We start from the raw sequence: 13,443 nt of genomic DNA, 5'->3' as shown, positions 1-13,443 counted from the left end.
AAAGAAATGGATCCATAAGCATCAGACTTTTAACTGTGGATTTTAGGAAACTCTATGAAGGAAGCCTCGGGCATTCCTGGATTTCCACATTGGACTTTGTCCTGCCACAGTCTTTTGTCTTGCTGCTCCCAGTAGGTAGTAGAATCTCAGTCCCATCAAGAGATGGTTCAGAGAGGTCCATAGCAAATGAACTCTATGGTCATATCCAGAAGGACAATCAAGGAAGAGTTTTTCTACCAGCTTAATAGTTTGTGTAAATTACTGAAGAGATGTGAATGTGTATATCACTCTGGTGATGTTTAATGCATCTCTGACGGATGGGCAGGCTAACATGATGCCAGCAAAGAAGAGGTAGTACCCAAGAGGTTCTGTGTCCATATCAGTGTGAAGCTCACCTGAGTATGAGCAGCAGTAGTCACATTAGTCTCAAGGTCCATTCAGACTAATTTATTGTGCTTCCAGATAAATTAATTTTCATTCTTAATACTTGATCAGATATTTCTGTAATGCACTGCAGTGCATTCAGAGGATGTGTAAAAAAGTTGCAGTGAATAAATGCACTGCTGAAATTATACTGCCTGCTCCAGTGATTAATAATTCCCAACATTCAGGAATGCCACATTGGACTCTGTCTAATAGCTCTAAGTCTTCATGAGAGTAGGTCTCTGGACAGTTGGAACTAGGGACGCTGCATCTACGTAGTTGCCTTAACAACCAAATTTGTAATCGCCTCAAAGAATGAAATCAGGTTTGTGTGGCATGACCTATTTTATGTAACACCATTTTGACAGGCATTAATTATGTTCTCATCCGTTAATTCTTTATTGCTCAACTCCTGTATCAACTTTCTGTTATTTTACCTGATTTATCAGGGATAGATGTCAGACTGGTTGGTTGAGAGTTGCCCGAGTCAACATTCTCTCTTTAAATATTGGCATAATATTAGCACTTTTCTTAACGTTTGAAATTTCCTCAGTATTCAAAGACTTGTTGAAATTAGCATTAGCTAGCTAATGATGTTGAGTTTGAAATATTTATTCCTTATACAATTTATTTAATAATCTTTGCAAATATGTATGTTCGTTGTTCATTTTCAAATGCACATGTACTTTCTGAAGACTTTGCACTTGGTCTGCATCAACAGCTTGTCTTCATCTAGAAATGTCCGTTGACATTACTGTTGGCCTCTGTCCTGACGGAAGTTTATTGCCTAGTCTCCATCCTCCCATGTGAGTTTTCTACATTTTCTCACTTCTAACAGTGATTGTTGTTTTCTTTTTTTTCCCGTTGCTATAGTTTCTACTGTTGCATGCTCTTCTTCATCTTCACTATGATAGACTTCCAAGCATTGCTATAATTTTTTTCTTTGCTATTGATGTTTGCAGACATTTTCCTAAATCCTTTTAAAGCAAATTCGTGATCCTTTTTTACCCTAATCTGAATTCCCCACCCAGTTACACCCATTTTTCTCAAATCAGAGAAATTAGCACTTTGAAGCAGCGAAGGATATAAGCCTTCATACTCTGATCTGTCCTCTGCCTATATTCTTATAGGATATGTTGAGGACACTTTAAACCTGGATGTGGGGGGTCTTTCTGTCAGAACCAGTGTATACAACTATAGCTCCAATAGCCTAAAGCTGTGTTGTAAATCACTGTGAAACCTTTAAAGAATCAGCTGTACCTACTTCAGCTATGCATGCAAGAGTCATATGTGATATTCTTGCTTTAGGAATGCCATTTTTTATTCTTATTTTGGGCACTTTTTGTCCTCTACAGGATTTAGTTTCATTGTTTCCTTTTCCTTTCAGGATTGTTGTCTCCTTTGAAATTCTCTTAAGATTTTCCAAGAACCAACATTCTCTTCTGTGATTAAACCACCAAACCCATACATATATATGTAGTGTATATCTGTATATGTAATGTGTGTGTATATATACACATTATCTACATATGGGTGTATGTATCTGCATACTCGTGTAGCCTGTATGTTTAACTGCATTTAAAATGTCAGAAAAATACGGAGTTAAATAACGTATTGGAGTAGTGGCAAAATAAGTGTTACACTTCTGTTGCTAAGAGTAGATGGACAGATGTTATTGAGAGTACAATTAATGCTCTGCTCATGTCCTTAAGCCAGAAAGAGTTATATTTAATTCCTGAGAAGTTATATGGTAGAAATTAACCCATAATTAAAGACTCCATGAAAACAGAAAGCATTTGGCTAATCTTAGTAGAACAAGAGCTCTATCACGTTATCAAAAAAAAAAAAAAACCCTTGGAGAATTAGTCCAGAACACAAAGCTGTGTGCAGCAGTCCGAAATCACAGGAAAAGGAGACAATATTATTCAGGAATTGGCTAAACACCAATCGTGGGGCTGACTGGATCACTCCAACAGCCCAAAGTGATCATGTTTACCAGCTCAAACTCCACTTATCCTATTTCTTATGGCTATGTAAATCAAGAATGTGGTTGACCTGCATAAGACATACATCAGATCAAAGTCCAAATGGCAGTTAGGTGATTAACTGAAGGAGTAGGTGTTAACAGAGCTGCAGTGAATAAGCATAGTGAGAAGGCTGGCTGGACACTAATGAAGCAGTAGAAGACAGTGGCTTTGTGCTGAATCACTGCAAGACATGCATGCTGACTTGACCCTTTCTTACTTTTGCTCCTCCCAGGTGTTCCACAAAGCCCTAAACACGAGTGTGTGTGTCTCATCTGTGGACATCTCAGTTTCACTGGTGTTGGTGCAGTATTTTGCTTCTCGTGCTACAAGGAGTTGTTTCTTAAAAGTTCTTCCCCTGTCAATTAGTATTTCAGTGTGAATTGCTTGTTACTTCAATATTTGCTCAGTAGGTTCAAAACCAGATAATTTCTCAGTGTGTTTTGTTTGAGTAGGTAAAAGTCAGGCTGTACCTTACCACACTGTAGAGCAATTGCTTTGATTTGATATTTGTCACTTTATGTGTATAGCACTGCATCTCTCAGTGGTGCCTGCCTGGTAACGAGCAAACTGAGTGAACCAGACTTCATTAAACTTCCATAAAACATAGGTGTAGAATTAGTCATATGTGATTCAGGATGACTCCATTTCCATGCTAGCCTTCCTGTCATGATGTTGCTGTCCTATGTAGCAATTAAATTAATCAAGAATAACTTTTTTTAAAGCAGTGGTTAGTTTAAAAGCCTGAGAAGAGAATGACTGTTAAAATAATTAGGTTTCCAGCTCCAGTTTCCAGGTTAGGATATTATGGACACGTTTGTTCCTATCACATTTGCTTTGTGGTTCAGTATGAATTTTCAATAGATGACTTTGCGATAAGAAAGCAGCAATTCAGATGCAATTATATAAACAGTAAGATCAGCCTGGAATTAGCCTGGAGATTATAAAGCACACACAGAGCTTGTGCTGGGTCACTGCCTCTCCCAGCTCAAGGCAGAATCAGGTTCCTGTAATAGGGAAGAATTCAGCTGACAAGAGGTTGGTCTTTCCAGACTTGCATTGTTGCAGCTACAGGGTAAACCAGACTGTGTAATGAATGGCTTTTGCTATGGGAAAGTGACAGCTGGAAGAGACTAGAGGGTGATGTCCATATGTTTGTGGACACTGTCATTTCAAGTTTGTAGTTTAGAGGCTTGAGAGTAGACCCTGGAATTGTCTTGGAGCTAATCAAAGCTTTGTTCTTGGGATCACCCAGCAGGTCTGAGAAATGAGGTCAGCACAACAGAGAGATAAAGTGGGGATTCATTGATTTGAACTCTTTGCTGATGTTCTTTATTGTAATTTGCTTGAATCTATTATTTAATTCTTGGCAGTGTTCGCATTTCATCATGCCTCTAAGCCAACTGGAAAGTAAAAAATAAGTATTTTATATATGCACAGCTGTTTTTTTTCTCTTGAACATTTTATAAGATGCTTTCTTTAGAAAATTATTTTTAAACCAGTGAGATTATTTTAGCATGTCTGTTTTATTCTAGAGCTCATGTTCTCTCACATATGCCACATTTTTAAATTCTTTCACTCCTGTTATTTTTCTGTGTCAGCATTTTATCATTCATTAGTGAAAAGTTCCATGTAATATGCTTTACTGGGGAAAAGTGAAAGCGGATTTGTTATATGTTGTTAATGGCTTGTTTACCCTTCTTTTCTGTTTAGTGTTTAGTACTATTTCAATTAAAGGTCTGAGATAGGAGAGAATTTGTTAGCTAAAAAAGTTAAGATTACCGCTAGTCTGTGACTATCATAACTGTTCTTGTCAGAGTCTGAGAAAAGGGCTGGAAGGTACATCTAATTTTATTTAAGGTTTGCTTAGTTTGTTTGTTTTTCCCTCATCTAGCATGAGTCGCTTCTTTGTGATGTCTCTCCTCTTTGGCCTGACTTTCAGTCAAACAGCATCACTCTGTGCTCCTTCTGAGTATGTAATCCATGTGGAGAAAAGGGAATGTGCCTACTGCCTGGCCATCAACACCACAATCTGCGCTGGATTTTGCATGACTCGGGTACAAGGCATTACTCTGTTTTAGGCTGTTATTTCTATAATAGCCATCACTGCAAAACAAGTGCCTGTTCTCACTGGAAAATTGTGTGTGTAAACGATGCGATTCTAATAGTGTTTGTCACAGACAAAATTGCACTACCATCATGTTTTCAAGTTAGCTTTTTGCAAAGGTATGGATGAGAAATGCCTAGCCTCCGGAACTATGCAGTTTATAATGCCAGTGGCATAGCACAGAACTGACTGCTGCTGTCACTGCAAAGCCTCTGTAGTCAGTTTGTGGGGTCAGGATGGAACAGTTGAGAAGTAGATTATATTTAGTCACTCTAATATAAATGACTTGGGTAACTTTTACTCCCACTATTGTTATGACAGCTAGCTGTGGAGACTATCTCCTATGTAGGCATGCCAAACACTATGCTTGAGCTTTGCTGTTCAACATAGCATTTTAAGTTCCACCTTGGTCAGTAGGTAGCCAATACAGATTACAAAGCACTGTTAGCACTCTGAGCCAGGCAGATTAGTTAAAACCATGAAAGCAAGGTGAACATAAGTACAGGGGTGGAGAGCCCCAGTCACATGCAAATTCAAAATTACAGATCTGAACAGAAGTATGCCAAAAATATCAGAGCCAGTCTAAGTGTAAAGATGTTTGCTGTCTACATGTTTGAGAAAACATCACAGGAAGTCTTCTGACATTCATCTATGCTTCAGTGAGACAATGTATTTCTTTTTTCTTTGTAGGACAGCAATGGCAAGAAGCTGCTGCTCAAAAGTGCTCTGTCCCAGAACGTGTGCACATATAAAGAGATGCTGTATCAAACAGCACTGATTCCGGGCTGCCCTCATCACACCATCCCTTATTATTCCTACCCTGTGGCTGTAAGTTGCAAGTGTGGTAAATGCAACACTGATTATAGTGACTGTGTTCATGAGAAGGTTAAGACAAACTATTGCACTAAACCACAGAAGCTCTGTAACATGTAAGCTTCCAACAGAATGTGGTTGAAATGTACCTCTCTGCTCACAACTAAACATAAATAAAAGTGTATTTCATAACAGGTTTGTAAATTGGTGTGCACAAAGTTTTATTTTAAAGATGTATCACTTGTTACCTCAATTAACTGGATAGTCTGTGACGGGCACAAAAGCAAAGTCATAGGACCGCAGGTTTGTATTTAGAACCCCCCTGTAATTTACTTTGGGGAAGAAGGAGAAATGACTGTATGTATAAGCCTTTGCTCATAAATCCCAGGTATTTTGTGAAGAGATGTTCTGAGACAAAACATTTGATATATTTCAGAGTGGAAAATAAAGGCAATGCATACTCTTAGTATAGAACATCTTAGTTAGATTTAGATTTTGACAACATATACTTACAGCCTTCATATTAGCAATGGTATTTTTCCATACATGTAATACTAGCTTTTTTTGAAGACTCCAGCTTCAGTGTAGTCAACTGGGACTAAGCACACACAGTTTGCTTACCTACGCTATAGCTCTGTCATCACCACCGTTGTCCAGACCTGTGTTCATTAGGCATACTTTTTAATTAATGTCTGCACTAGTGGAGTAAGCCTCTCTTTTCTATTGAAGTACATTGTTTGAAAAACTTGTCTCTCTGTGAGCACTGAAGAATCAGTGAAGTGTCAAATCTTGCTACTCCGTTCTGCAGAAGGGAATACCATCAAACTTAAAGTGAAACTCTGAAAAAACTCTTTTTTTCCCCACACAGGTCAGCTGGTTCCTTGTGAGTGGGAAAGTGAGCTGAGCCCCACCCTATGTGCTGAACGTGCACAGGTGAGAAGTGCAGAGCCAGGAAAAGGAAATAAATTCAAACTAACAAATGTTTCCTTTCCACTTAGAAAGGAAAGTTAATTTTTAGCAGACACGTCAAATAATTAATACTGACAAACAGATACTCGAACCAAGCACGTACTCTATGACGATGATAAATATTCAACTGCCCACTCTTCTAGCATTCCATGACTGAATTTTCAACATCTCCATGGAAAAGGTGATCATGACCTGGCATGTTTCAGCACCAATGTCCTACCACCATCTCTTTATATAGAATAAGCCCTTTCTAACATAGAGGGAGAAAAGATTATGAAATGGTAACATTATTTTTCTTTTGCAGCAGGAATCATAAAGACAAAAGAATCTAGTTTGCCATGCAAGCATGGCATGTAACCTTATTCTCATGTACAGGAGCAAAGTCTAAACAGTAATTTCAGCCTACTGCTATATTCATTACCCAGCTCTAATCCTGCACTGTATTTCATCAGTTACAACCATGGCAGCACCTGTTTGTGCTACTACCATATATTAAACAGGTTAATTAATCCCAACTCCATTCAAAGCATGAGAGAGAAATAAGTCTGGAAACATCTTTTCTGACCAACAAGATGAGTTTTTTTACCCTGATTACCGAAGTTTACTCAGGTTGAAATGCAAAGCATATAATGACAGACAATAAATTGTCAATATGTGATTCTTATTTAATACTACATACTGTGTTGTAAACTTATTACTGCTCATCTTTATAAAATTCTAGTAACTTCCATTTTTAAATTAAATATTACATTCAGAGAGGCCATTAAGGTGAATCAAAGTACAATTTAATCAAGCTGAAAAGCAAAACTGGCATATACAAAATGTGAATGATCTAGAATATTAGCAAATAAACATTCCCATCTCTGGCAAAGAAGTGTCTCAAATAGTAACATCCTGTCAGCGTGACTGCATTGTCATGAGTTAGCAAGGTCTATTTAACTGTGACACCTAATATTACTACTGAGATGCAAGGTATATTTTTTCTTTTTATGCAAATTCATTTTTAGAAATAGGATTGTGGCTCCCAAAAAATTAGATATTCTATTCACACTTTGCTTGAAATAGTAAATAAAGGAACCAGAATTCATAGGATACAAATATGAAATTTAATTTTCTTAGAAAAATCTTGCTTTCAATTTTTCAGTTTTCATGAATGTTTCTGGAATCTGAAACTCTGTTCCAAACACCTTGATTTTAGTTCAACTGCAGCAAAGCCTCTGTGAAGGACTCAGGGAATCTGCTAGGTGGCCCTCCTTGAGCGGCAGGGTTGGACCAGATGACCTCCAGATGTTCCTTCCAACCTCAACCATTCTGTGATAATAGTAAAAGCTTTGTCCAGGCCAACCACAATAAGAAGCTGATGGCATTTGCGTGCTTGTCACGGATTCTACACAAGGCATGAACAGTAATTGTCATATGTATAATTTGGTGATAAAGAAATGCCTTCACAGGCAAGCTTTGAAAATTTAAATTCTCCAAAAACATTGTTTAAAATTAATAGAAAATCCAGAGGGTTTTGCAAGAACAGTAGGAGCCCTACTTCCGTAAGATGTGTCCCTTACACCTATGGTTTAAACAATCCAGTTATGTCTAGATATATACAAGACTACTTCTACGACTGTTGGACCAAGAGAGGTTAGTTTCAATTAAGTTACAAAAGACTTTCTGGCAGTGAGAAAGTCTGGTATTCCCCAGCTGCCAACACAACTGTAAAAAACGCGTAGTGACAGCATGCAAAAGAGCTGTGGACTCCCAAGTTCTCAGAAAATAGCTGCAACATTAATTGCTACTCTCTAGTTTGTGAAGAACTTAGAGAATAATAGGAAAAAACTGGGAAGTAGGTATTTACTGAACAAAGCATCAATTATGTTACCTAGTAAATGGCACAGAAAGACGTTCAGCTTTAAGATCAGACACGGCCTTCTTAAGGTGTCCGAGCCTTTAAAAAGGGTATTTAGCATAAGAAAATTTAAGTCAGCTTACGATTAAGCAGCACTTGCACTTAGCAAAATAAAAAAGGGAACTAGGCCTACTTACAGTAATAAACAGCACTGTAAAATTATTGTAATGCTCCCTTATGGCTGAGACTGACAGATTTGTCTTCAGTATGAACACATGCATGCAAAAAACAGCTGTCTACTTTCATGGTTAATGCCTATGTAAAATCACTGAGAGGAAAATAACTAAGATGACTTCCTTTACACTTAAAAAACCAAATTAAGACATTTGGGTTGTGTTATTGCATCTATTTAAATATACATTTACATGCCCTTGGAACACTTTGTTGCTTTGGCGTCTCAGCAGTATTTGTGTTCAACTTTTAAGACCCTCAGGTCCAGTGATAGCAATCTATTGAGGTGATGATTCCTTACAGTCAGGTGTTTGTTTACATTTAATTTATCTTAAGATGCCTTTTCACATATCCAAGCAATGGATTTGCAGACAATCCTAACATCCTTACCTGTTCTAAACATCTTAATTCTGGCCAGGAAGAAACAGAAAAGCATGGTAACACTGAACACAAAGTAGACTTGTAGGGAGCTTATCGATGAGAATCCGGGCTGAGGCAAATTTGTCCTTTAACCGCCCTGGGCCTCCTCCTCAACACCGGTATCGCTGCCGCATGCGTTAGGCCTCTCTCACCTGGGAGAGGCTCCAACACTGGCTCATCCCCTCACTCCAGCTCCTTTGCTGCTAACCAGCTTGCAGCCAAGCGCCTGGGCTCCGTGCGACCGCTACCACCCGTAACAAGGAGTGCGGCACCGGAGGGCTCGGGGCGCAGGGGCTGGAGCAGCCGCTCCCCGTCGACTCCTGCCCGCAGCGCCTTCCTCGCGGCCCGGCGCGGGAGGCCTCAGCCACGCTGCGGCCCGCTCTGAGCAGCACAATCCCAAACGAATTAACACATCTGAAACCGGGGAATGCGAACGCAACCGCACAGCCCTCTGCTGCCCTGCGGATCGGCCGGGGAGGAAAGGTTCGCCACCGCGGGGTGCAGCCGCGCTGCCGCGCAGGGCTTCGCGGCCCGGCGGGCAGCACCGCCCAGCCTCGAGGGGGCGCCGCCGCGCGGGCCATCCGCAGGGCCCCGCCGGCCCGCGCCGCTCCCTGCGGTGTGGCGCGGGGCGTGGCGGGCCCGCGAGCGCTCAGGAGGGGCGGCCCGAGGGGGCAGCGCGGGGCGGCACGCGGCCCCGCCCGCGCGCGGGACCGCCTCTGACCCGGCCCCGCCGGATCGGCGCGCGGCTCCGCCGCCCCTCAGGGCTCGCCGGCCGCCCCGCGCGCCGCTCCCGCCTCGGCGCCTGCTCTCCCGCCCCTCCACACTCGCCGCGTGGACGAAGCACCGCCCGCGCGTACTGGCCGCAGTGCGTTAGCCAATGCGGAGCGAGTACCGCCCGCTGCCCCGCCCCAGTGGGCGGGCCCGCTCGTCCGCGCGGGTCGCTGAGGCGAGCCGTGGCCAGGCGGAGGCCGTCGCCGGGACGGGTCTTGCCCCGGTTCCCGGCGTGGGGCTGTGCTCGCCTCGGCGGCCGAGGCCTGCTCCTTTACCTGGAGCCCGCCCGCCCGCCCGCGGCCCGGCGCCGGGGCCGTGGCACCGCTGAGGGAGACGGGCGAGCCCCGGGCAGACCCGCCCCGCAGCCTGCGCTCGCGCCCCGGCCTGAGGAGCCCCGCGCCGGGCGCGCGGCCGCCCCGCGGACCTTTGGCGCCGCCGCCGCCGAGTGACCGCCTGCCGCGTCAGCTGCTGCCCGGACCCGGCGCGAGGATGCAGAGGTGAGGCGAGGGCAGCGCTGCCGCGGTGGGAGGGAGGGTCTCCGCTGGCCGCCGCGGTCGGAGCTCAGCGCCGCGCTCGCGGGAGGGGCCGCGTCGCGGAACGTCCCCAGCGCGACAGCGGGGACCTTGTGGGGGGCTGGTCCTGACGGCGCACGCTGGAAGGCGCAGAGACACGTTCTCTCTGGTAGTCGTTTATTTCAGGTTATTTTTATTAGAAAGTTGTTTCAAATTCAAGACAGAAAAGCTGATAAAACGCCACTTCAGAACCCATTAGACTAAGGGGAAGTGAAAGCTGATTTCAGCAACAGAATAAGTTGGTTTTTTTTCTCTCAAAGAAAGCTGATATAGAGGTAATTCTGCCACAGACTTTGCAGCATAAACTGATACGCCAGTTCTGTCCAAAATCAGAATTTGTGCTGTAGAAACAAATACATTATATAGGAAGTGGTTTGTGTTTTCGGGAACCTAGTGGCCGGAGCACCGATAGAGAGGAAGAAGTAAGATTGAAAAGCTTTGTTTATGTACATTTTCTGTGAACAGCATCTGATGCTGTTAGTCAGTAGCATCCCAAGGCTGTAAAATATAGCATTTGAAGGCTTAAGATAACTCAATTTTTTTTTTCAGTACACATGAAATATATTTTGTTATAAAACTATCACTTTCAGTATGAAGAACAGTGAAATATGAATCTTCATTGTAGGGATATTACAGGGCTGTGCGTCGTCAGCTCCTGTGCAATCTCTGCAAGATATCAAAACTGGCTGGGGTTTTTCTGTGACAAATGAAGCTCCCACTGAAGTTAGTTACTTAGAAAAATTAGACAAGGGAAATGTGAATAATGATGTTTAGAGATATTATAAGGGCATCAACAATTTACATCTTTACGCTTTAGAACAAATTGTTTGACAGGAGAAGAAGAAAAAGCGTGTGACATGCTTTCAGAATTATCACGTGGAGGGATGTGATTTTTTTGTCACTTTCCTCTGAAAGGGACAGGACTAAAAGGGTACTTTTGCTGACTTATATGGCAGTTACTATGTATCTGGTGCATACAAGCATTGGAGTTTGTTAATTAAATCCTGGCACGCAACTCTGGAGCATGAACTGTATTTGAGGAAGTCTAGATACTGGTTTGGATTTAGTTACCTTTGAAAAGCTTTCTTATTGAAGATGTATGGTGTAGTTGCTTGGAAATGATTTTGTACTGTTGATAAAGATCAAGGATTTTGCACTTTCAAGAACTGAAATGAAAGAGCAGCAGCACAATAAACTGTGGGCACTATACATCCAGTTTTGATAGCCATAACCCCGCCTGTGACATCTGAGCATTTGAAAAGGGCTGCTCAAGCTAGTAAGTGGAAATTGGAGTTGTTAACTAAGCTATGATCTAAAAGCAACCGAAAAGAATTCTTACAGCTTTGACAGGGAAAGAACACCTGTACTTTCTGTCCCTTAATGAGTTAAAAAAGACTTTCAGTTACTAAGACGCAGAGAAAACTGCAAATATAGTGTGCAACTCACAACAGCAGGAAACAACGAAAGAGGCTATATCTCTGGATTCTGTTAAAAGGCACTAGTAGATGAATACCATGTTGATTTCCAGCTTAAGTCTGGATTTATAGGTGGTTTCTTTGTACTACTCTTCCCTGTTTTCATAAGGCACTTTTAGATGTTGTTGTACTTCTAGGGCAGTGGGGGGCTGGGGAAGCAACAGAAGTTTCTGCAAGCTGCCTTTTTATTCAGTGCATCTCAAAAGCAGGAGTGGGCATCTTCCAACTTACACAAGAAACAGTAAACAAATAAAGAAGTAAACTCTGGTCCTATCATTACGTTCTGGTGCTACAAATTTGAGGAATTAAAACCAATTATGTGTAGATGTGTTTAAAATAAATAAAATACTGTCATTATGAGGGGGAGTGTAGCAGAAGGAAAGAGCTTTATTTGCAATAAATTTCTATGCCTGTAGGGCAATAATCTTGGAACCTGAGCCACTGGCTTCCCTATTGTGCTATTTTTACTGGTTTTCCTGGAAAGCTGTCTTGCTCTGAATGGCAAAAATGACACTATACACAGGTTTCTTCTTTCTGTCAGTATTACCTTGGGAGAAGACACACCAGTTGTATACAATCCCATTATCTATTTAGAGCAGAACCAGTTGTAGGGACAGTCTCAAGTGTACCTGGGAAATTGCTTTGGCTATGTCAGTTGTCTGCTGTGAGAAACTTACTTTCGTAGTTTCAGCTTGAGACCCTCATGTATTTGCTGCCAGTATCATTCTCACAGTTGGGCCTTTCTTAGGAGCAGACAGCAGATTGGGGCCCTATTTCCTGGTCTGATGCTTGCAGAATAAGGTCCCGGGCCCTACTTTTACATGGCATCCATAGCTAATCAGCTGTGAACAGAGTGATACAAGCCTAACTCATCTTTGGTGTACGATATAATGTCTCCCTGTCAGCTGGTACTTGAAGCTAGGCCTGGAAACTGCTCAGTTGGCAGCGCCTGCTGCATACCCAGCATTTAGTGCACAGCTGTCTCTGTGTCGCAGTTTGTGGTTGAACAATTTGAAAAGAGAGATGTAAAAGACAGCAAGATGTGTCAATTAAATCAGATACATGGAACAGCAACACTATTTCCAGTCCTGAAGTAACAGAAAAGTGATGGGAGTTTGAGTTTCTTTGGGAAATGAGAGATAAATATCATGAGGGATGTATATTCCACATTAAACATGCACACTAGAATACACGCATTTTCTGAAATCCCACTCCTTTCCATTCTGTTTCAGTGGAATAAAGACCCCATGACTTGTAAATGCTAAGTCCTGTTAGATATCACAGACCATTTCAATGAGACACATGGTTTAGCTGAACTTTTCCTCATCATGTATGGAACAACTGCATCAGAAATCTGAACTAGTGATCATCAGAGAGACAGAGCTGCTATGTGGATATTGTTAGCAAAAAGCTGTTCTCTGAAATGGTGAATTATCTCAAATAAGCTGAAAATTAAGAGATTCTGAGCCTTTGATGTAATTTATTTTCCCCTTCTGCGGACAACCTTTCTCTCTTCTAGGCTGTTTTAAAAGGAACATTCTCTTATGAATAAATATGACAAATAGAAAAATAAAAATATAGAAACAAACTATGTAAACGCAAGCCCTGAGGTATTTCAAGCACAGTGTAATTTTTATACCTGACATGCAATCTAAAGGTGCCAGTAAGAAAATCTACTTTATGGCTTTGTAAAAATGCCCCATCTTTTTTTCCTGCCTTACACCTGCAAGAAAGGGTGAGAGGTTGAGGTAAGAGCCCCATGGAAGCTGTGATAGTCACAGAAGCAGAAACAGAGGGT

The 13,443-nt window shown here is 42.0% G+C and overlaps 1 protein-coding gene across 1 annotated transcript; it reads left to right on the top strand.

Moving 5' to 3' along the window:
- The first annotated feature begins 4,342 nt into the window (after positions 1-4,342).
- TSHB (thyroid stimulating hormone subunit beta) lies at positions 4,343-5,487 on the top strand. Its single transcript, XM_068419438.1, has 2 exons — positions 4,343-4,504; positions 5,245-5,487. Exons 1-2 carry the CDS (start codon positions 4,343-4,345, stop codon positions 5,485-5,487), a joined length of 405 nt encoding a protein of 134 aa, XP_068275539.1.
- Positions 5,488-13,443: the final 7,956 nt, after the last annotated feature.

Source organism: Nyctibius grandis, chromosome 27 (genome assembly GCF_013368605.1).
Source record: "Nyctibius grandis isolate bNycGra1 chromosome 27, bNycGra1.pri, whole genome shotgun sequence".
In the NCBI taxonomy this organism is placed as follows: Eukaryota; Metazoa; Chordata; class Aves; order Nyctibiiformes; family Nyctibiidae; genus Nyctibius; species Nyctibius grandis.
The sequence above is the reverse complement of the archived record's forward strand: the minus strand, read 5'-3'. Positions and strand labels throughout refer to the sequence as shown.

Coding starts and splice junctions, on each gene's coding strand:
- TSHB (XM_068419438.1), top strand. CDS start 4,343: ATGAGTCGCTTCTTTGTGATGTCTCTCCTCTTTGGCCTGACTTTCAGT. Junction 4,505..5,244: donor CTGGATTTTGCATGACTCGG/GTACAAGGCATT, acceptor TTTTCTTTGTAG/GACAGCAATGGCAAGAAGCT.